Source organism: Manacus vitellinus, unplaced genomic scaffold (assembly GCF_001715985.3).
Source record: "Manacus vitellinus isolate BGI_N305 unplaced genomic scaffold, ASM171598v3 scaffold_31_pilon, whole genome shotgun sequence".
Lineage (NCBI taxonomy): Eukaryota > Metazoa > Chordata > Aves > Passeriformes > Pipridae > Manacus > Manacus vitellinus.
The window spans coordinates 3,814,891-3,839,043 of NW_021940379.1; the positions used below are offsets into that span (position 1 = coordinate 3,814,891).

Below are 24,153 nucleotides of genomic sequence, written 5' to 3' on the forward strand. Positions count from 1 at the left end.
CATTTCCACTTCCAAACCAGCAAATAGAACAAACTGTTTACTAACACCTGGTCTAGTGGGATGTGCCCCTACCCATGACAGAGGGGTTGGCACTGAATGGTCTTTAAGGTCCCTTCCAACCCCTTAACATTCTAAGATTCTATGAAATCCTCACCCTTCTAGAGTGCTTTTAAGTCACATTTAATCTGAATGTAGTATACACTTTGACATGTTAGGACAGGATAGAATTTAATTCTAGAACTCTGATTGTAGGAGCTCGCTGAATGCACAACTGGAGATAAAAATAATTGGAAGAAAATGGAAATGTTTCTAGGACTAAAGCTCAAGATCTGAAATGCACTGAAAAGATTAAAGGAAACAAACTCTGTAAAAAGTCAAATATTTGTTTCGCTGTGTCACTGAAAGACATCAGTTCTCTCAAAAAAATGCATTATACACTAAAAATATAGAATAAAACCACAGAGCATCAAAAGGATCACGGAACACGGACACCGAGCTTTTAAAACACTGATGACAACAAGGAACATCCCCAATGCACACACACACCCTGGGAGGTTTATATATGATCTCTATATATTTCAAAGTACACACAAACTGCCCATGTGGCAGGTTGAGAAAATAGGAATACATCTTGGGAAGGGAATGAAGGAAAAAAAAACCACAGGAAAACAGGAGTTATTTACATTCAATATTCAGTAGCCTTTAACACCTCTATATACATACAGACTCTATATATGTACAGACTGCGCTGGAGCAGAGGGAAGTTATTCCAAATGCCAAAGGAAAATACAAATCCCCTGGGTAATTCACTGGACAAGCGTTTACAGGTTGCAGAGATTTCTTCATTTACAAAGAAAATACTACACACAGAGTAGACAACTCGCATCTTCAGGGAACTTGGAAGTCCTTACAAGAGGTGTGTGTTCCCAATGAACCACTGGAAATAGTGGAAAACTTGCTGTGGGAGGAGGATTCTAGGAGGTTACAACTGCATTTAATGTGTCAGACATAGTTAACAAGTCATAATTTAGTTGCTGTCAAGGGACAGTTTAGAAAAGAAACCCCAAAATTTGAGTTTCAGTTCTCAAGTCAACTTAATTATGTACCTTCCCCTTCTGCAGCACGAGTCCAAAACTCCCATGGCGCAGAAGTTGACACCATTTTACACGTGGCTTTGCCCCTTTATCAGAGACATCTGCCCTCTGTAAGTTTTGTACCCACTCCACTGAACATTTTGTACTTCATTTTTACAAAGCAGATCAATACCCCACAAGCAGGAAAATACAGAGACCGTCCCTGCCTGGTAATTTATAGTGACAATTGGTCTCCTTTCCTGCCCAGGAGGATGTTTGTCTCAGGGGCAGTGCTGCAAAGGGACACCACTCACTGTTCCTCACCCCATCCAGTGCTATTTATACTCCTTTTCTCCCCAAGCTGGAGCAGCAGCTCATGCAGAGAACAAACTGCCCCAAACCCCCATCCCAACCCCCTGAGCAGGAATTTTCAAGAGAGAAAACTTTGCTGGAGCTTGAAGGCTATTTTTTTTTTCTTTTTTTGCTGTTAACCTTTAAGATGTTTAACAGTCCAGAGCCGTGGCTGCAGCTGTGTTAGTAACTGGGTGGCAAAGCCAAGGCAGTGATGGTGGCAAGTAGCAGAGAGCAGGCAAAGGACAGCAAGTGGAGGAATAGATTTCTGGAATGGGAACGGTTCTTAGGGATCTTGGAAGTACTGTCAGCTTTTTTCCCCCTCCAAGGGACACAAGTCTGTGGAAAGTTTAAAAGGCTGAAATAAAATTTCAGCTTGGTTTGCTTATCAATACAGGGAATATCCAGCATTTGCTCATCCCAGCAACATCAGGCTGAGGAGAGCACTTAGGAACTGAGCAAGTCTAAGTAATTTTTTACAAACGATAAAAAATTGAAAAAAAATCACTAATTGTGAACCTGGGACTTTTAGAACCATCTCACTGACAATCAAGACCTAAAACATTGTTACCATCTCAGATCCCAGAAGTTTCTACATTAAATAACAATTAAGAGCCAGAGCCAGGGCAGTCCCCACCCAGCCTGCCCTCACTGGCACTTTGGTTCCCTGTCTGCTGCAGTTGTGATCCGTCAACACACTCCTCAAAAATCCCATCTCTGCTCTTGGAATGGATGCCAAATCCATGCACTTGGGGGTATGGAACACAGGAACATCCTTCCCCACACCCTGTGCTGCACAGTTTGCCAGGGCTCCGACGGCACTCCGGCACACTTCCCTTGCTCCCAACACCCACCACCTGCATTCCAAGGATTTACAGAGATGCAGCAGGTGCTACAGCAACAGGGAGCAGAGGATTTATTCCAGGTCTGTATTCCCAGTTAGTCCCAAGCGTGAGCAGGGGTTTAATCTCCCAACCAGCTCAGGCTGGAGCTGAAGGAGATGGGCACACTCCCTTCCCTGCCGAGCAGGGGCTCTGTGAGCACTGGGCTGGTGGCAAAGGCAGAGTTAACTGAGCCTCAAGGGAAACAATCCCATAAGGGAACACGCTGCAGCCTCAAGAGGACAATTCCCATAAGGGAACACACTCCGGCCTCAAGAGGACAATTCCCATAAGGGAACACACTCTGGCCTCAAGAGGACAATTCCCATAAGGGAACACACTCCGGCCTCAAGAGGACAATTCCATAAGGGAACACACTCTGGCCCCAAGCTGTGGAACTTCTGCCCCGTTATTTACGGAGAAGCTCCTTCTGACCCTCGGGAGGTACCACCCCTGCAGTGCTCCTGCTCTGGCAGCTGAGCCTTCCTTAAAACACACATTTGGAGCTTTAAACAGAGTTTAGTTCTTGCCTCATTAGCGAGTTCAGCTGAGAGATTTGGGCTGCAAGACAGAAGCCTGGTTAGAGCAGCCTGGAACATGCCAAGTCCTGTCAAATTCCAATTGCACAGACTTGTTAGTTTTTTTGGAATACCGTGATTGCCTAAACAAGACTCCACTTCTTGTTAGTACAATAACTTTTATTTGACATCTACAAGATCATTATCTTGTAGTTTTTTTGGACAGGTTTATACAATCTCAATTTTTCAATAGTGCAACCTGTGCAAGCAAGAAATGACAAACATTGTCCTTCACTTTCTTATAAACATCTACTATTATAGGCAAAACAAAACTTACCCATATTATAGATAAGTGACTATTCACATTTGTACATTACAATTTCTTTTAAACAGCTCCAGATAAACTCTACAATGTCTTACAACATATTAAACAGTATTCAAGTTACTGGGTAACAGAAACAGCACATACAGCGGAACCCTCAAGTGTTTCCCATTCTCTAATTTACAGCTCAAGTAAGGTTTCATCTTACAAGTGACAAATTAAATTACGTTAATGAAGTAAAAAATAGAAGATTGTATGCGAGATGGAAGTGAATTTGCACTTAAGTTTCCATAACCACCTCAGATTAAGGAAATGCTTCAATTTAAGGAAAAACAGGCATCCAGCCATCTTTGCAGTACACATTAGGAATACCATTAATACATTAAAAATGAATTAATTTTAATTTAAGATGTTTATCACAAAAAGAACATGTTGTAGACTCAAATATATAACCCCCAGGAGAGAACCAGAAAAAATGCAACACCTGGGTATAAACACTATAAAAATGCAATAACCAATGCTGTACAACTAAGATTGTGTTTCTCTCTGAATTCCTGCCTCGTGTGTTTATCCTGTCCATGCCCGTTTCCAAAGACATGCACTGTCAAACAGAAACTGGGAAGGAACCTGAATGCATGATGTGCAATCTCTAGGTTTCATGCTTTTATAAACTCAAATTGAAGAGAAAAACCCAATATATATTTTCTATATATATACTCAATACATGCATTCGAGATCTCCCACAGCAATGGCATCGATGCACTGCGTTAAACCCTGAGCACTGTATGACAAGATAAAAATAAAGCCTGCTTGGGGATTTTCAAGCGTTTTCAAACAAATCGTGGTTTGTAGCTTAAAAGGCCAAAAGTAAAAGCAAACAGGAAGCACTACAGAGAGCATAAGGAAAGACAGATGCACCACCATAAACAACTGCTGGCTTTCAGTTCTACCAACCTTTTTAGGATCTCTTTATTCCCAAAGTATTTGAGAGCACACAACTGAACTGAAAAAGTTATATTTCTTTGGAATCTGTCCCTGATTTTTATGCAAGTGATATGCTTTTACAGCCTTTTCCTCAAAACACCAGAGTCAACACCTGTAGCTTGTCCTCCTCCTATGCGTTGCTGAGGTTGGTGATGCTCTGGGGGTGGTGCTGCTGCCAGATCTGCTGCTGCTGCACCGCGAGCTGCTGCGACTGGTCGGACGTCGACAGGAGGTTCACGAGGGGCGACACACAATTTGCAGGAATGATCAAACCTGGGAACAGCAACCAATCAGTTGTTCCATGAACACTTTGTTGGTTAAAACCTCGGGCTGGTGATTCCACCATGTAATTTATGCAACAGTCAGTGAGCGTTTGCAGTGCCAAGTCTAATCAGCACAGCCACAAGTTCTGCTTCTCAGAGGTTCATCCTTTCTCCTGCTTCACGACCTTAAAAATTTTGACCCGGTGACAAAATTTATTCTTATGTCACTCACTCTCACATGAAACCACATATAGGCTATTTTGGCTTTTCTAGTCTCACAGAAGTTACACCATCAAGGAAGTTTAAACCTAGTTCCAACATCCTAGAAAACTGTTCCTAGAGGAGGAGCTGCCAGGATATTGCATATCCAGAGGAAATCCACATTTAAAAAAATACAGACATTTCAGGCTCTGAGGTCCCTGCTCTGAGGGCTTCACTAAGAGGTTTAGTGAGAAGACAAACTTGAAGTCATTCTGCACACTTTCAGTAGTCCAAAAACTATGAAAACAATTATTTCAAGTGCCTACTCATCTCTTTCAAGAGTAGGGAGGAAAGTGGAGCCATTATGATTTCAAGGTAGCTTGGCTGGCAGAGACCAAATATGATGTTTTTGTTCTGAGTAAATCAAAAGAACTGAGAGAATAAGTGTCCCAAAGCCTGGCTGAAAACAAATTCTTCCTTCTTTAACCTACCTCCAAACACTGTTTGTATTACACTGCTGAAATACAGATGTCAACAGCTGGAGTTCTGCCCCTCCCCAACAGACACCCTGACAAGCCTGTTGTCTCAGAAGCATCTTTTACACAAGTCTGGGACAAAGTGACAACTTCCTTCTCCTCCAAGCTGGCAGTAAAGGAGGAGCAGTGCACTTACCTACGATCCTCTGCCCATCCTCTGTCCTCAGGCGAACAATCTGCATCTTCACATTTGTCCCACTCACAGAGGCCAGAACTCCTTCCACCTTTGTCCACACGCTCAGCACGGAGCCACACAGGACGTAGTAGGTCCGGCAGCGCAGTCCCACCTCACACACCAGTCCCAGACCTGCCTTCTTACAATTGCCTCTCCTACAGACAGAGGGGGGGAAAAAAAGCTTTCAAAACAATTCTGCAAAACAGAAGGTATCCAATTTCATTAAAAATGAGACCTGAAGTTATTTAAGATGTTATTCAGAGTCAAGTGAGGGCTGTGAGACACACTAAGGGACAGCAGGGCTCTGATGGTAAAGTGCTCTTCAAAATGTACAGAGTCAGAGACACTGCCATTCTCAGGTGACCTGAATGATGGTATGTGAAACAACACTGGGATCTGATCAGTGCATTTCAGAAGCTCCGATATCAATCTGAAACTTCTACCAGTTGTGCTGTTCCTCAGGAATTCAGCCATAGCTGAGTTCAGACACACAACAGGCAGCACAGGAACAGCTGTTTCTCCCATCCATCTCATCTCTACACAAAGTATAAACATTTTCCCCCCCAAATAACATCTGAACTATCAGATCACAGTTCAGCTCAAGACACTTCGAGCACAAGCTACTCCTGGGTCATCGCACTTCTACTGAGTGTAATTTATACAAGAGCATTCATCTCATACATTAGGACTTTAGGGGGAGTGCAAAGCTTCATGTTTTCACTTGAAAGTTGGGTCATCTGACTGGTTATGGGACAATTTCTCTTTAGGAATATTTCACAAGAGTAACAGAAGAAGTGATAAACCAGTTCAAATGAAAGCACTGGTGTGCACACAAACACTGACCAGTAGGCGTGGGTGCAGGTGTCTGCAGAGGAATTGTACTGCTCCAACCAGTGTGGCAGAGCATCCTCAGAGGGTACCTGGAAGAGTGGGAATAAAGGAAAACACATCAGCACTTACACAGAACACAAGCAATTTGTTCATTACTGTGAGAAAAGAGGGAGCACCAACACTATGATGGTGCAGAGGTACAGCATCCTACAGCCTAACTTCAAACTGTCCATCCCAAAGAATGAGCAAAATGCTCAAACGCAGCAGAACCTCAGAGTTTTTTCAGTAAATCAACCTGAACTGCTCCCTCAAGTTTTTACAAATTCAACACTTGCTAGAGAACCTCATTTTGTATTACCACACCACAGATAATTTATATTCAGAAAGTTTTGGATTTAGGAATGCCAGAACCATGCAGACCTGCTTAAAAAGACCTAAATACAAGCCCTGCTCTGGAGAAAGAAGCCTAGTTTTTGACTTGCCAGAATTATATAAAAATACCAGAAAAAGAAAGCCCTTATAGTTATTTTCAATTTTTTTCCAGTTTAAAACAAGCATAATTTTAATGGTTACCTTCTTATATTTCTTTTTCAGGTCTGCACATGTTTCTAGTTTGAGTTGTTTCCCAGTATTTGGTCTGTATACTAAAAAAAGCTTCTTTTTAGGATTCACTTCTTTTACTAGAATTGCCGTTTTCTTGTTATTTCTTATCTGCAAAAAGAAAGACAAACCAAAAACTTCCTAAATTTAAACATGATGACAGTGTCTGTCTTAAGTGATTCCATTCTGTGTTCTTTACAGAGTAGTAAGAGTTTGTAATACTACAACCAGGAATAATAATACACCTCTAGAACACAGTGATCCACATTAACTTCCCAGCTTTTCCTTACAGTGAAAGCACCTAATTTCTTGATACAGGTTTAAATAAGAGTTACTATTTTGGGCTTATATTCCTATCAAAAATATCCCGAGCAGCTAAAAGGAGCACTTCATACTCATCATTAAAAACAAATTTAAAATGAATTTGTTAAGACTCAAAAAGTATCTTGCAAAACTGAGCAGTGATTACTTTGAACAGTAAATTTTTCAGGTTACATTTCCCTGAACATAAACCAAGAGACAGAAGAACCTTACCTGTAGTGATAAATAAAATCCATCATCTGGACCTGTCTGTTCAGCCCAGAGCTTTGTTGCTTCATCCCAAGACATTCCTCTCTCCACACTGATCTACAAGAGAGTGGGAGTACTTGAGTGGGAACAGACTTTAAAACAGTTATACACACAGGAACTAAACATGTTGTAAAAGCTTTTAGTATGTCAGTTTTGATAAAGATGATACAGAATTAACTTACTGTGTACAGCTCTACATGTCCAGAGGTAGAATATCCAGGAGTTAAAAACTTCTTAACATCTGCCTTCCTTACTTTCTCGTCCCCAGAGCCCAAATCTGAAAAGGAAAGCACAGTTTTATTCTGTTTCTCTGTTCTCACACAAGTACAAGAGTACTGACAAATTATTTACTCACCTAAGATGCCCATGTCATATCTCCCATTCTTTTTAGCATTTTGAATAACTGCATTTAACGTGTCAGAGAAGTACTGGAACAAAGCGTTCTGCTGATGGACTTCCATTCCAAGAATTCGATTCAGAAACTTCCCTATATTGTTATAATCTTAAAAAAAAAGAAATACATGTTTTAGGTCAACAAAGATTAAGTTTGATAATAACAAGCTCTTAATCACTACTCAAAGAGTCTCAAAGACTATTTAAATCCATTCTTTCAGAAATGGAGAAAACATTACGCTCTTCAAAAGAGTAACTTCTTAGATAGTTGAAGATAGAATAAGTTCAGTCCTGTTGCTAGGAATCCACTGTCATGGCATATGATATTCCCAGCAGCATCCCAAAGATACACTGAACACACCAGTACCTTTATCAAGTGTCAGTATTCCGGATCTGTCTTCTACATTTATCAAGCCCACGCCAATCAATCCCTGACGAACATCTAGGAAAGAGAAGGAAGTTCAATCAGAGCTGCTTTGCCATCTAAAAATAACCCAATGAAGTAACAGCTTGTTTAGCAATGGGATCCAATTCCAAAACTGTGACACCCCTCGATTCCATTACTTACAATTTCTACCTAATACATCAATAAGCAAGACAGGATTTTGCCTTCTGTCCCTCCAGGAAGCAGAGACAGTGAAAACCACCAGTGGCACCATGGATGAGAACAAGATATCACAATGGATAATGGGAAAGTGTAGTTAAAGAACTGTATATAATAGTCAGGCCAAGCAGATACAGAACATTCCTTTTATTGAGAGTTCACGGATCTTGTTTCATACGTGAACTTCAACATTCAAGCAACGTGCACAGACTCTCCCTGGCTGTTATTCCCATCTGTCCCAGCTGATCAGTTTAAATAGTAACAATGTTTTATAGCTCTCAAATTATTTGCATTTTCTGCCTACTGGAGAAGGATCAAAAGAAAGCTATTGCAGCCAGTGAATTATCTTACCTTTGAAGAAGTCTCCAGGAAAATCAGGAGGAGGTGAGACCATTGGGGAGTCTAAGTTCACAATGGATTTCATAACAATCTCCAAAGCATTTCTGCCATACTGTGAAAGGAAAAGAAAGTTATTCTATCAATGGGATCCAGTCTTTGTGCCCCAAGCACACATACACTTTGATTCACAATAAAACATTTTTCTCTGCAATAGTAAAGGGAATTGGTTATTACCTTTATGTAGTGTAGCTTATAATTGAAAACAAAGCAGTCTTAATTTCTAATTAGAACTGTCAAATCAATCTTTCAGCTGTGATGGAAAGGACACACCATTTAGTTAAGATTTTGCCAAGGTAGAACAGCGATTTACACACATTCCTGTTCTACATGGCTTTGCAAACAGAATTAAGAATGTTACTGGCTACCTCAGAAAGTGATACAGTTAAAGGTAGGAGATGGGAAAGATCCTTCCTCAACAGGTCATTTGTGGAATAAGCACCACAGCACAGGTTTTCCAACAAAAATAGAACCATCACCTTGTTGTCAAAATTGAATCTGCTGAGGTCTCGAGTTTCTGTGGCCCTTCTGTCCCCGTGGGTGAGGGCTCCCTGTTAAGACACACAGTTGTCATTAAACAGAATTTTAAGAAAAAGAAATCTAATTTGCATTTTCTCAAATGAAGGTTCAGACCACTTGAAACAATCTTACCAAGCTCTCCAGTCTTTTTGCAACTATGGATGCAAATCTTTGCTCTCCTGCCAGTTCAGAAATGAGGAACACATACTCTGGAGCAGTCACTTGGTTGGATCTGTGAGTTCTTCCTGGATAATTAAATAGAAGCATGTATGTTAAATAAACTCCACTTCATGGAATATTTCTAATGAACTATGAATTGTGTAGAGTGAGGAAAAAAGCTAGAACTTAATCCTGCTGAAAATTAAGTTTCTGCCATATTACAGCCAACAGAAGGCAGCACAGATGCTCTAGAGTTGTGGTAACTTTTATGAAGACACTGGATACATGAATAAAACTCCAAAGCTGCAGCACAGGCTTGTTTGCAAGGTTTCTTTCAAAACTTTCAAGACAATTAGCTATGACTGCAGAAAAAGCAGATTCTGCTCATGAGTAAAGAAGACTGGAGGGGTCCTTAAGAGGTCACCTACTCAATCTGATCTCCCGTGAGTCAGCAGTACACTCAGGCAGTATTACTAAGTTTGCCAGAGAAAGGATACAAAAAGAAGTATTTACCAAACTGCTGTATTGCTCTGTCTGCACTCCAGGGCAGCTCCAGGGTCATGTGAACTCTCCGTCTCTGGTTCTTGGCTCTCCGATCTGCTTGCAATGATATCCCAGAGCTGGCAGCCTCTGAGATGATGGCAATGTTCTTGGAGGAAGAAAAATATAAACCCAAAATCAAGCTTCAGTTTTCAGTGTCTAAGAAAAATCTCATTATACAGCTATTAGCAAACACTAGAGTGGAGTGGTGTCACTGTTACTTGGTCTTCCTATCGCAAGTAGGAGGGAGGGGAGACAAGGTGTGGTTCCCTTTATCAGAGTTAGAAATGTTAATTAATTTTTTTGGACTGAAAGGAGTGGGTTTTGCTTCTTTACTTTTCAACATCATCTCTGTACAAATGAAAGCAGGTGGTACATGCTGCAGTCTTGCCATCCCAGAGAGCAGGTTGCTCTGACATTGGCCGGCAGTTCAGAAAGAAGGGAGGGGACACAGAGACTTGTTCCAATAGTAACACAGAAGACAAAAAGTTGCTGCTATTGCTGTATAAGGAGGAGGATCTGGACACTCCGGTGCCTTCAAAGAATGTAAGTGTTTGGACTGTGCACAAGTCACTTACAGGAACTGAGTCTTTACCCTCAAGTGTCACAACAGACCACACAAGTTCCACACAGTGACATGCACTCCATTTGCCCTCTTGTGGCAGCAAGGCCCAAGTGAACCACTGGGAAGGGCTTTTCCCCCCTCCTTCTTTATCACCTTCAGTCCCTACCATCATTCCAGTCAGGATTTTCTTTCAGATTGCAATGTAAAGGACAAAAGCCATCACTCTTCCCAGCATTACTTCTCAATCCTTGTTAGGGTTAACAACCTCACCTTGTCCCTGAAAGTTTTTTCATACCAAGTCAGTGGTTTTCCCCATTTCCCAATTTCACTATTACCTCTTGGAAGGAGAGGTACACAGTTATCCAGATCAATGAATCAGAGATATGAACCACAAATCTGCCTTTTAAACATGTTTTGTTTTACAAGATCAGCTTAAAGGTGCAAGTTTTTGGTTTGGCACATGGGTGCACACCTCAAGGACAAGCCTCTGAGGTCACCCAAACTACTGTCTGACCTTTCAAGCACAGTGGAACACACTGATTTGAAAAACAAAACACACAGCAGTGAACAGAAAATGCTTATTAACTAGTACTTATAGTATAGGCCCTCTCCAGCTCTCCTGTAGCTCCCTTCAGGTACTGAAAGACCACAATAAGGTCACTGGAGCTTCTCTTCTTCAGAGAAAGGATAACTCTTAGACATATTTCTGTAATGTATTTTGATTTATAACTGACATATAACAAAGATGTCTCAGCATTCCAGTGCAATTTTTCATTCCTTCTCCTCCTCTTGCTAATGAAAGCATAGTGAGAAAGAAGAAACCACAATTTTTCACTCCTTCTTTCATAATTAGGCAATACTTTATCCCAACGCTACTACGAGTCACTGTGCAATGATGGCTGAGCCACAGCTCAGTAGCTTGGTGTTGCCATGGCATCTGGCATGTTTTATCTCTTTAAGGATTACCTTATCTCCATCCATGAACCTCTGCTTTTCTGTGATGTTCAGGATTTCCACAGGCACGTCCAGCTCAGACCTGGACTCGTAGGAAATGCTGCCGTCGTCGTTGCTCACAACCCGCCCTTTGCGGCCCGTCATCTTCCAAAGGAAAAGGGAACACAAGCTCGTTGTGGCAATATCAAAACCACTCCATGACCAAAAGCCCCAAGCAATATTGCTATTTATTCGTGTACCAACCTCAAAATAGAGTCAGCAATTTACTCCAAGTGCAAAAGTACATAGAGAACCTGGGTTATTTTTTGGTTGATGCCACGACCCGCTATGTGGAACACTGATTTAGAGGTAACTCAGGGAACAAAAAAAGCATAACAAAGCATATCTATGTAAAAATGTCATATTATGCTACTGTTCATAAGGGATTTACCAGCAGTACTAAGAAAATAAACTCAACAGATAGGTTAGAGTGTCATAGATTTTGACAGGGCCTTTTAAATCACAATGATGTTTCTACTTGATAGAGACAGGCAGCTTGAAGACATATTTCTGAAGTTATTGAGAAAAAGAGAATAATTAATCAAGCTTTTCATTAACACAGCCAGGTCCTTCATCTCCATTGTCTTGGAGGATGAACTAAAGCTTCAAATTGACTACAGTTAGTTAGAGAAACAGACCACTATAAAGCAAGAGAAACTGGTGTGATTTACCCAACAGGAAACTATCAGGCTCTGAAATGACCTGTTCATCCACTCAGAACTCATCTCTGTACTCTAAAACAATCCTCAATTTTCTCTAATTCAGAGCCATTCAGCAAGGTAACCTCTATTCTCACCACCTGTGAGATTACTGCCTAAAACTGATGAACAAGCTCTTTAAAAACATACATTTTTCTACATGTGAACACCAGCCTACCTCTGCAACATTTTCAGGACCACCCAGTTCATCTATAAGCTCATCCAGTGTATTAGGTGGAAGATCTTCAGCCAGCTTTTCCAGTTTATCCAGCAGCTCTTTTTTCATTTGTTGGGCCCTTTCAACAGCATCCTGACTTGTTACAAAGCTGCTGTTTGTGTTGCTGTTTGCTGAAATTTAAGAGAGACTCTTTGAGATTTAGAATTTTATTGCCCAACTGCTAAGAAAGCGAATCAACATCAAAAACTTCTTACCAGACGTGTTGGTGCTCGAGGTGGTGGTACCAACAGTGGAAGTGAAGCAGCTGGGTCGTTTGGATCCCAGGCCAGAGGCGAGTAAGGCACTTTGAATGGAGTCTGGGTCTATGCTTTTCTTCTTTTTCTTTTCTTTATTTTTTTTATGCTCTTTTCTAATGAGCCAGGGATCTAAAGTTAAAAGTTTCAAACATTTACTGAACAGCCAATACTTCCCTTTGAAGGAAATACATTCTCATTGCAAAAAGTGACTTACAGAAGTCTGAACTCCAGTGTGGAAAATCTAATTGAAGATTTACATTCTAATGCTAATTCCAGTCTCATTAGGACTAAACTACGTGATTAGCAAACACTTATTTGTTCTTCATTGAAATGGTTAGGAAAGATTTTCTGCTTATTATTTGCAAATACAGCTACTTGCTTGATGAAACACAAGCTGTCTTACCATCTTCATCATCCTCACTGGATTCATCTCTGAATGGGTTGAAGTCATCATCATCTCCAGAACTCAAGAATTTGGAGCTCTCATTGTCACTTTCTTCATTATCTGAAGCATCAGACTCACTCTCACTCTCATCAGAGCTGCTGCCTGCAAGGCCCCCTGTCTTGCGAGCTTTCTTGGCTTCTCTGCTTATCTCCTCACCTGATCCATCACCCCAGAAGAAAAAGAACTTAGTTTAAAGCTTGTAGTCAACACTTTGAGGTTTGTGTTACCACTGCTGCACACAAACTAGAAAAATACTCAATTTCTAAAAACAGAACTGTTTGAAAGAATCTAAGTTCTAAGCAAAATCTCTCTCCCAAGTTTTTTATCATCACCTACTTTTGGGCAAGAAGATAATCAGTTTGGGAATGGGGGTGTATTAGGCTTCTCTTTACTGAGCCTCAAGAAAAGAAAGCAATTATTTGTGTGACTGCATCAGGAAATGGTTTGTGCAAAGCATTTTGCACCCATAACAGCTCAATCCGATTTTGAGCAAAAAGTACCCAAAATGTACAGGATATAGTGCTTCAGCAGCAGTTTTAAATCTAATAATGGAAGTCTCCAACAAAAGTCTCAGAGACCCGCAATACATGCTCTTACATGAATGACTGTACAGATATTCCCATATTTTATCCAAAGTTCACTCCTAGGCAGCTCTGAAGTTGCCGTTTCCACTGTGGCATTAGTGTAAGAGCATCAGCATTACCTTTTCGTTTCTTTATCTTGTTCTCCTTGCAAGGGCTGTCTCGGGGTGAATTGTTGTTACTTTGAGCAGTCAAGTCAATTCCCAACAAGCTAAACAGCTTCTTCCTGTCGGGAGCTGGAAAGTGCTTTTCAATAAGAGACTGGAATACTCCTCTGTGTAAGAAAAAAAAAAGGAGTTCTTCAGTGGAATTTGCATTTATTTAAAATACAAAGCTGTAACATTTTAACTGCTTCAGCTCTCTGAGGAATGATTCCTTATGAGTGCACAGGAGCACTCTGAATATTATCACCTGTATTGCTGTATTTGTCACCTTGAAAGCAGAAGACATTTATTTTACAGCATTGTTACGTAAAATCTACTAAATCTGGTTTTGATAGCAAGTGGTGTTGCTACTGCTATTTTTTATTGCTCGGTTTAAGTAACAGATTAATTTAATTTATTAAGATTTCCAGCAAGGCAGCCTTGGGATTGGCTCTGGCTCATCTCATAGAAGGAAGTCATGGTTTGCAACCTGCTCTGGTTTAAATGCAGTGCACACTCAGTAAGTCTTCCCCTCCTCCCAGTTTGAGTAGAATAGCACGATCTGTTCCCACCTGAAAGCATTTTGGAATGCCAGAAGAACTAGGAACTAACCAAGGGGTCACCTGAGCAATACTGTCAGATCTTAGGTACAGGAAGCTACAGTAAAGAGCATCAGTACTAAAGGATTCCCAACTTTCTGTGCACTGATGAACTTTTGACACATAAAAGGACAAATCACACACACACACAAAACCAGGTGAATGTTAGTTTTGTAAAGAACAGTTCTAAAACTTCAGTCTTACTTTGCTGTGGAAACAAAGTCGTTCAGTTCACCTCCACCTTCCTCCAAAGCTTCCAATGTTCTCGCTTCCCCTGTTGACTGCAGGCCAATGACAACACACTAAGGGACAAATGAACACCACACACCGTCACTAGGTCTGAGCTGCAAGTTTATTTTGCCTGAATTTCTGCTCATTAAATAGCTTCAATACCATAAAGTACAAAAACATGGCTGAAAATATTTGCATTATATATATATAAAAAATTATTTAATAGCTTTACAATTAAGAAAAATATTTAAAAATAGGTTGTGGTCGACTTACTTTGCCATTCTTGATTTCCTCCCGAGCAAGCTGCACCACCCTCTTCACCTTGGAGGCTATGCAAAGGTACTTGAAAAACCTCTGGTGTGCTGACCAAAACTGCCCCCACATGGACTTTTTCATGCGTTGCTCCGCGTCGATGAGATCGGCCGCCTGCTGAAACCGCTCCCGAGCACTGACCCACTGAAGGAGACATCGTGAATGGCTTTACAGGTTGTATTTGAAGGCTCAGAGATACATTGTTTAATATCCAAATAAAGACAGGAGAGTTTAAAGCTACAGTATTATGACACTGCACTTTAAGGAAACTCATCAGACAGCAAAGCTCACAAAAAAAACCCAGCTATGGTTTAGTAAATTAAGCAATTACTCTCAATAAAAAGCAGATACATTTGCATTATAACCAGAGCAAACATACATAGTATTTTCTAATTATCTAGCTTCTCCGTTAATACATTAAGGTTAAGAAAGCAGAGAGCACTGCCCATAATTAATTATTAAGCACCATCCCAAGAAGAGAAAAACCCACTGCCTTGGTTTGCCTAAATGGAGGCAGAGGAGCACAAGAGTAGGACCAATAGAACAGCTTTATCTTGGGCAACAGTGACCAAAGTGTCTGAAGTACTGCTAGAAGGCAGTGGATTTTGGCAGGTACTGGAAGATACAACCAAAACTGCACCTTTGATGACTCAGAACAAAAATTAACAGCTTTTGCCAAGCCTTAAATGGAGAAATCTTTATATTAAAAGACACAAGGAGATGCCATTCCCATCTCTCAACAGGTTGTTTCAGGAGCATTCAAGTTTCAACCAACTTCAACCTCTCAGAACTCAATACAGAAAGCAAATTTAGAAAGGGGTTCTTACCAGTTTCACAGATTTATTGTACATTTTAACATATTCCTGTGAAAGCAGAACTTCGTCGATTTTGAAAGTTACACCTGAAAAGCTCAACTGCCTTGCTATGTACATTCCTCTCAGCTTCATATCCATAGCAACTATTTCCATGGCACCAACACCTCTAAAATAAGGGAACAAATTAAGTCCATATTAGAATTTTCAAGAGCAAGGATTTGTTAAGAAAACCCAAACCCACAACCTCAAGTGCTCTAGAAGAAAACAGTGAGCTTACAAATGCGAAGGAATATGTTTTTGAAATCATTAGTACTGTTTTGTTAAACACATCCCATCAGGGGGTCTTGACATTTAGCCTTTACATAAAACTGTATCCCTGCCTTGTGAGAATTAAGTGCATCCCAAGAGGTAGAACTCAGTTATTTTTTTTCCCAAATGACCTAGGAAGCACAAGGAGACAGCACCTTACAAACTGTATGAGGATAATGGAGTTGGTCCAAATGTTAACAAAATCTTGTATTGTAATTTTATAGATTCCACTGAAGATTTAAAATAATTAATACAAACTGTAGTGAGCCATTCGAATTTATGCTGGCATGAGAATTATTTAATTAGTAGGTAACTTCAGTTCTCTTCAGCAGCAACACACCTCTAGCAATACCTTGAGAGCACTGAAGTCACCCTCAAAGCTTTGCTACTCACAGGCTTGGGGCTGTAATTTCATTATTGCTCATTTGATCCATACTCAGTAATGAAGTGAGACTACACTTGCACAGTCTAGAAGAGTCATGCATCATGCAGATGGTAAATAAAATGCATACTAAGCTTTCTGAAGTGTTCAAAATTCTTTAAGTAGACAAAACATATTAAGATGTTTGCCTACCAAGGAATGCAGCAGTGGTTTATTTCTGACCCCTCACATTTAGTTTTACTGACACATTCTGAAGTATGAAGTACTCTGCCACAGCAGATACAATTTCCCTGAGTTGGGTTCTTATGCCAGTAAGGACAAGAATGAGATTTCCTCCTATTAAATTGCTGAGCTGATGCATAAACAGAGGCCTTCTGCAGTGAGCCATCGACTGCACTGAGCAGACAGCACACACAGGGTGTTTTCATGGGGAGCAGTCTTTTCCTTCCCTAACACCCACATTAAGGTTTTTTTCCCAACAAGCTTCTAAAGCCCTCCAATTTTTCTGTGAGCAAGAGAAACATCCTATTTTTCATCACCTGAGATAAAGTACATTTCTGCCAGAGTTAGAAAGTTCTTGGTGTGACAGGACATGTCTGCAGAGGACTGAGTGAGTGAAGACAAGGAACTGCAGAGCAGTCAGGCACAACTACGTGTGTTCCTGCTGTAGGTCTTTGAAATGAAATATTACCTTCTTTCAACAGCCTGAATAAAATCACTGAACTCCCTAAAGGGAGTTCCTTCACCCCAAATTCCAAGACGGTTCATATATGCCATGTTTCTTGGCTCAGATGCACCTGAGGAGAAGAACAGAGTCTGAACCAGTGCCAGCAAAGACATACAGAGACACCGAGTGCAAACCCAGCAGCACATACCTGTGGCACTGGCATAAACAACCCTGGCTTTGGGAAGTTTATTTTGAAGCTCCAGTACGGCCAGACCTGTCTTGGTTGGTTTCGATGAACCAACAGGACACAGGTTCTTTGCTTTATGACACTCATCAAATACAATCTGAACTGTAATTAAGGAAAACTTCGTCCCACATTTTTAGAGTGAGGATCTCAAACAGAAGGCAAGAAAAACTGCTAATTTCAACAGGTAAATTGTTGACTCAAGAAGACACTAGTGTTTTTTCACTAAAAATCTTAGGAAAACATTTAGCTACTAGTTCAGTATTTAAGAACACAATGGCCAACACCTGAGCTCTTGAGAATGCTGTTGATACTCAAATTTTTTTAATAATCACTGGAGAGAATTTTAGTGTAAAATTAAAATATGATGCTTAAAAATCTTATGTACTTGTTATAGAAAAAGCAGAAGCTTCCTTCTTGTACCTGAGTTGTGTGGCAACAAGATAATGATAATACTTCTGGCACGTAGTTTATAAAACTTCAAGTCTCGTGTCAGAGCATGCACACAACTGATTGCCAACACAAATAAAGAACAACACCTACAAATACATTATTATCTGTAAAGATTTAAGTTTAAATAGAAGTTTGGTTAGAATAAACTGAACTCCAGACAAAGGATACAACACCATCAAAGTCTTCACCACACCAGTGAAGCAGCTGCTTTAATCTGGTTTTGTATTTCCCTCCAGACTGACTTTCTCCAATAAGAGAAGAATAGGTAGCAAAGATGACACCTTTCTTCACACTTCCATTATGTTTGGAAGAGATTTTCCCATACTTGAACTGCAATAAAAAGAAATTACAGAAATTACTCAAAAGAGATCCCTCCTCAGTCCCACCTCCCAGATGATTATGGGATGCTGGTGGTCTCAACCTTAAAGGTGTGAACACGGTGACCCACCCATATCCCACAGCTGGCACATGGTAACATGGTTAAGGGGTTATACAGGGCCTTATTTAAATACACACTTAAGGAAGACTAGAGCTGAGGTTTCAGAAGCTTAACAGACACATTCTTTGGCTAAAGGCTTTCCTTAATTTAAATACAACTGAGATTTTAGTTCCAATGTATCCCTTTAAAGCCAATACCTCAAGTGTATTTACTGCTGCTACCACAAGTGATGATTTCTAAAGCTTTAGTTTAGAAACTAAGAACTCACAAAGCAAAAATATAACTTAAATCAAACTTTAAGTTCAGTGAATTCAATCAGCAATCACACTTCACAATTTAAGTGGCTAATCCTGAGCAGAGGCACAGTCTCCAAAAATAACTGCTCACACCACTGCTGCTTTAACAAGTCACTGAGCAAGTCCATTATTCAAATATTACACACAAAATGTATTACATCTAAAATGTGCACTGAGAGATAGAAAGGAAAAAAATCAAATGCTACAAAGCTTTAAAGATTTAAAGAATACTTCAACTTCCTAGAAAATACTCTACTAGCAGTGTCAGTAGCGGCTTGAAGAGTAATTAAAAAAAAGCACATGCTAAGACTTAATCCTACAAGGGGCCTATTTACATGATTAACTTAAAGCTCTGTGTGGTTCTTTGTAAGATTAAGGCCTGTCAAACAAGGCCTAGACAGCACATTTATTGAAATTAGTGCATTCTTGCTCTTAAAACAGTCAACATGCACAACCCGTCACACCAGCGTACCTAAGGCTTTGCCTCAACTGTACATAGTAAAAAGTTTCCACACCTTGTTTAATGAATGAACCAATATGTTTTTTGCTCCAATATCTCTCAAATCTCTTTCAGCATCGTATTTCAGATCGTTTGACACACTAAACCTGAGGACAGAAAACAAGGCAAGTTCTGTAAGTACAGTAGAAGCTCAAAAAGCAGTTGCTACAACTTTTGTCAGAAGACAGATGACCCTGAATTGAAGTCATACAGTCACTGGAGTGTCTGCTCTAACAAATCCTCACACACTTACCAGACTGCTCTTTTTCTGCCTAACAAGTAATTTTCATAGATTATTCCAGCTATGGTCCTTCCTTTTCCTACACCAGCACCATCACCTATCAAGAATCCAGCTCTGTCTCCATTGGGCAGGAATGTTTCATGTTGCTGTAGGAGAAAGAACAAAAAACTTGTACCCATTCTCCAGAACACATCACTGGGGATTGTCAGAAATGAGCAAACATAAGAAACATCCTATTGGAGAAGACCAGTGGTCCAAGCAAACTCCTGGCAGCAGGAAAAGGGGATTTTATTTAAGGAAAGCATATGAGCTTAACTGCTTTATGTGATCCATTCTCCCTTCTTCCCTCAGCACACCTATGACTGTTCTACAGATCTGTGTAATTCTTTCAGTGCCTTTTCCTAACACCCCAATAAGCACTTCCACAGCCTTTCACAGCAGCAAGACCCAGACATCCAGAGCCTGTGGACAGCAGTGTTGTTGCCCATTTTAAACCAAATCTCCTTTCACCAAGATCGGTTTTGTTCTTGGGTTTTGTGGGCTATCACTGACTTCCTGGTTATGTAAACCTATATTTCATTCCCATTCCTTTTCTCCTCTGCAGCCCCAGGTGGCCCAGCCACATTAGTCTTTTTTTCAAGAGGCAACTTCCCTCCTGTGACAATTTTAGTTCAATTGCACTGTCTCCTTCTCCAACACAGAGTGCTGCACACACATCTGCTGTGGGCACACTGAAGTGTAATTCAGCAGCAAAATAACACCCAATCTTGCTCTCCATACCCCTCCCAGTGACGTCAAACAGGGCTCAGTTTCTCAGCCTGCTGCTACTGCAGCCATTAAGTTATTTCAGAGAAATAAAAATGACTAACTTGTTCTTCCTGAGTTTTAAGACAGTTAGAGATCAGTATTATGGAAGTGGTTTAGAAAAAGCTTTCCTAGGTGTATTACCTCCCATTTATCTGAACTGCCACCTCCTAATGCAACTCAAACCTTTAAGCTCTTATTATTTTATCTCGTAAAACTGACATAGCTATGCTTGTCAGACAGTAGTTTTTCTTCTTAAATTCTCTGTTAGCTTTTAAGCTGCACTGATATCTGGCATACCTGGGCTGCATAAGTGATTGCTTCAAGTTGCAAAGCTGACAACCAGCCACTATCAATTGTTTCTTCTGATATTGATGTCTGGTACCACACATCAGGAGGAGTCACACTGGATAATGAGCTGGTTTCCACTACTGGGTCAGGATGACGTAGCCCAATTTTTACTGGGTGAAAAGGAAGGGAGAAGATGAAAACATGATCCAGAGCTCTGGTGCTGCAGCACAAGTTATTATATTTACCAAAACAAATTACAACTGTGATTGCAAAGTCCAAAGTCAGCAATGTTTCATTGCAACAGTCTGTCAAGTGTTAAACCAAGGAACACATTAATCTCAATTTTTAACTGCAATCATACTTTCTCTTCTCACCACCTTCCCCCAATTTTTATGAAATTAGATAAAAGTCACTTAATAGAAAATTAAATTATTTGAGGACTTGACATGTTTGAGAAAAACCAGTCTGGACCTTGTCTTCCCAAAAGGCCAGAGGCAGCCTCAGGATGCTAGAATCACAAAAGCAACATTCTTCTCTCTATTTATATAGTGCTGTTTTTAAGCAGAATGAGAGGAGAAAAGATTTAGAACAGACATGGTTTAATTGCTGACAGATCTCATCAGTGACAATAAAAATTAACTGTTTAGCTACAAACTCCATGTAAAATTTGTTGCCTTGCTTATACAGCAGGTCAACAATGTACTTAGGAAACAAGATAACAGCTTTCTGTCAATGGGTACAATAAAGAGAAAGGAGAAAAAACAGAAGATGGCAATTAACAGCAGTAAAAGATTCACTTAAAAGAAAACCAACCAAGAACCAGTTCTAAGTAGTCAGCCAGGAACAATGCAGGAAGAATGTGCTCAGGGTGATTTCACACCAAAAGACTCAAAGTAGATTTTTAAGTGTAGCAGTGAGCACTTAATCCCTTCACAAAATTTCCTCTGCTGAGGCACAAGGCATCTTAACATAGGTAAAAAAAAAATGCCTATCTTGGTTCATCAGTCATATCTGTGAAACAAGTACTGCTCAAAGATACACTAAAGAATTCCCCTTCTATTAAAAAAATCCACATATCTTCCAAAACTAAGCACTGTAGAAGACAAAAAATTTCCTAGGAAAACCTACAACATATTTAGGTTCTTTTAACTTGACTCAGACAGTAACTTCTCTGTTTTCTGCTGTTAGTAATGACAAAACAAATTAGCTCTGAAAGCATTTCAGCCTTTTGATGTAACTAAACAGCAGGTCGTACATTTTATTGGCATATACTCAGCATAAGTCTCTGCATGGCCCATTTCTTCCTCATCTTCTTCCTCAGGTTCCTCCTCCTCTTTTACTGCTGGCACTTTCTGCAAGAGAGAAATACTCCTGTTAGTCAAACAGCACATTGTCAATATTCCATGTCCCAAAAACGAACAAGAGAAAGGAAAGGAGGACAAACTTGGACTTGAGTGTTTTAACACATGGGCTGGCTGAGCTAGGGAATAGCTGGGAAAACTACAGGCAGGAATGCAGATTCCTCACACTCTGAACAAGCCTTCAGAGACACGAAGTCAGGGAACTTCCTCTCCTTTGCAAAGAGATCAAGTACCCCAAACTTGCATAAGCAGAATTAAAAAGGAACTCTTCTTACAGCATATTAAAACTGGACTATGACTTAAAGAAAACTGTCCTGAAAACACAACAGCCCTAATTTACACGTACTCCCCTGAAGTCATGAGCAGTTTCACACTCATGATGTAATTTTACAACTTTGGGGAATAGTTACAATAGTCACAGCTCTACCCAGTACTCTCTGAAGCCTGACAGTTACCCATTTTTTACTGTGGCCTTGATCAATGGAAGTATTTGAATATTTGTAAAGTACTTGCTAGATGACAAATCAAACATCTTCCACAATTACTAATGTTTAATACAAAAGTGATCTCAAAAGGCTTCTATATGCCAGTGACTGAGGAGCACAGTTCTTCCCAAATTCAGTCTGAGCCCAGCTATCAGTGAAGATGCCAAAACTCAATTACAGCATCAGAATGTAATTTTATTACATTTAGAAAATTGAAAGATACTCAATTTACATCTTCAATCCAACGGCCCAGAAGGACAGCCGTGCCAGAGGAACTCCTCTGGCTTTCCTCATTGGAAAACAGTTATTTCAAAAGAAAAAGCCTTACCCCAGAGCAAGGGATGTGCTTATCACCTTTAATCAGCACACCCTTCTTCACACATACAATGAGGTTCTGTTAAGAACAGTAATTTCTTGAAATTGTCATTTACTCAGTAGTCTCTGCTCCACACAGCTGTTAGTTTTAGTCATCTAACCAAGTTTTTAGTGGAGAAACTGAGTTTTTGGACAAAACAGCTGCACTTGACAATTCCACCACACACAAGGCATGGATGAGTAACCCCTGAAACTGGCCCCAGGTGTTTGTGGCCAGTAACACACTCATTTGGCAAATTATCTGCACCACTTACCACGGTAGGTGAGAAACTTCTCATTTTAATGTCATTTATCCATATTCTTGCTACCTCTTTTGTGGAAGCCTCCTTCTTCACTGCACCATTGCTTAGGTCAGCTACAAAAGGAAAGCTGGGGTTTACAGGAATTCCCTCCAAACAGCAACTCAAATTAACATTTAGAAGTTTAAAATATCAAGTAGCACACCAATGCTTCAACACAATCAATGCTTCTGAGCAAAGTAACAAGTCCAAGGAGTTGAATTCTGTTACTCTTTTGACTGAAGGGCCTCCCCATGCAATGCCACTGTGTCTCACAGTTGTGTATGTTTCAATATTTAATAAAAATTATCTTTCACTTTCACCAAATCTATACACAGGATTTACAGCTACTCCACCTTGTGAGCCTTCGAAGTTTAACAACAAACCAAAAAACTCAGAGTTTCAACAGAAATGAACTTACCTGGTCTGGTGGCATTTACCACCTTAGAAGAAACTACAATTAGTTCTGTAAAACAAAAAGTCAACACTTTGGACTCAATTGTTTAAAGTTTATAACAGGATCCTTTAAGAAGACCATTTATTAACTTTCCTGTCCTCAGTCACATTTGGAAGCAACTGGCAATGGGGCTCAGTACAGAACAAAAGTGATTTACACAAGGATATATGTAAAACATTGAAACCCGCTGTCAAGCTTCCATTGTGTAATAAATTTAGCATAAATGCCCCAAAAAAACCAATTAAGGCACTTGCACAAATAAAAATTTTCCTCAAAGACATTGCATAATTCAACTTTTTAATATTTTCCAATCTAGAACTCCTGCTGCCTGAATTATACAAAAAGACCATGTTTCCTTTCAAGAGCTTCTCTGCCTTTCAATTTGCCACAAGTATTGTCAATTTTTTTTTATAAACATGAAAAAAATTACAGAAACATAAGAACACAAATAAGATTAGAAATGCAGTTCTGGAAGTTGCATGTCTCCTTTTTACTTCCTACAGATGCTACAGATTCAATATTTTCTACAGCTGTGCCACTATAACAATTTGTGGATTGATGTCACCTATTCTGTGCTTCTGTGAGTTTTCACTTTGCACCAAGGGGATAAGTCAGTCCTGTAAAACCTTCTCTCCTCTTCCTCACTCCTTTACCCCCACCCCAACTTCATTTAGGGGCTGAACTTTAAGTTTTGTCAACCACTCCCTAACAGAAAGCAATGAAATGAGGAGGCACATTCTGCTTTTTGTTTCAGTCCTCCCAGGCAGCTCATTCACTGCACTCTCGATCTGCAGACGGAA

General features: G+C 40.1%; 1 protein-coding gene across 1 annotated transcript in view; it reads right to left on the reverse strand.

Annotated features, from left to right (window-relative positions):
- Positions 1–678: 678 nt before the first annotated feature.
- The window catches only part of SBNO1 (strawberry notch homolog 1), a 32,003-nt gene continuing 8,528 nt past the window's right edge, over positions 679–24,153 (reverse strand). Inside the window, exons 5-32 of the mRNA XM_029961182.1 lie at positions 22,873–22,973; positions 21,653–21,749; positions 20,407–20,567; positions 19,315–19,448; positions 19,078–19,168; positions 17,996–18,157; positions 17,339–17,474; positions 17,155–17,260; positions 15,785–15,938; positions 14,919–15,101; positions 14,619–14,716; positions 13,795–13,946; positions 13,050–13,247; positions 12,605–12,775; positions 12,351–12,520; positions 11,448–11,579; positions 9,890–10,025; positions 9,350–9,462; positions 9,178–9,249; positions 8,654–8,753; positions 8,066–8,140; positions 7,661–7,807; positions 7,488–7,582; positions 7,270–7,362; positions 6,709–6,846; positions 6,148–6,224; positions 5,266–5,459; positions 679–4,402 (exon numbers count right to left, since the gene is read on the reverse strand). Coding sequence (XP_029817042.1) covers positions 4,260–4,402; positions 5,266–5,459; positions 6,148–6,224; positions 6,709–6,846; positions 7,270–7,362; positions 7,488–7,582; positions 7,661–7,807; positions 8,066–8,140; positions 8,654–8,753; positions 9,178–9,249; positions 9,350–9,462; positions 9,890–10,025; positions 11,448–11,579; positions 12,351–12,520; positions 12,605–12,775; positions 13,050–13,247; positions 13,795–13,946; positions 14,619–14,716; positions 14,919–15,101; positions 15,785–15,938; positions 17,155–17,260; positions 17,339–17,474; positions 17,996–18,157; positions 19,078–19,168; positions 19,315–19,448; positions 20,407–20,567; positions 21,653–21,749; positions 22,873–22,973 — 3,629 coding nt within the window. The 3' untranslated portion in view covers positions 679–4,259. The remainder of the gene's footprint in view (positions 4,403–5,265; positions 5,460–6,147; positions 6,225–6,708; positions 6,847–7,269; positions 7,363–7,487; positions 7,583–7,660; positions 7,808–8,065; positions 8,141–8,653; positions 8,754–9,177; positions 9,250–9,349; positions 9,463–9,889; positions 10,026–11,447; positions 11,580–12,350; positions 12,521–12,604; positions 12,776–13,049; positions 13,248–13,794; positions 13,947–14,618; positions 14,717–14,918; positions 15,102–15,784; positions 15,939–17,154; positions 17,261–17,338; positions 17,475–17,995; positions 18,158–19,077; positions 19,169–19,314; positions 19,449–20,406; positions 20,568–21,652; positions 21,750–22,872; positions 22,974–24,153) is intronic.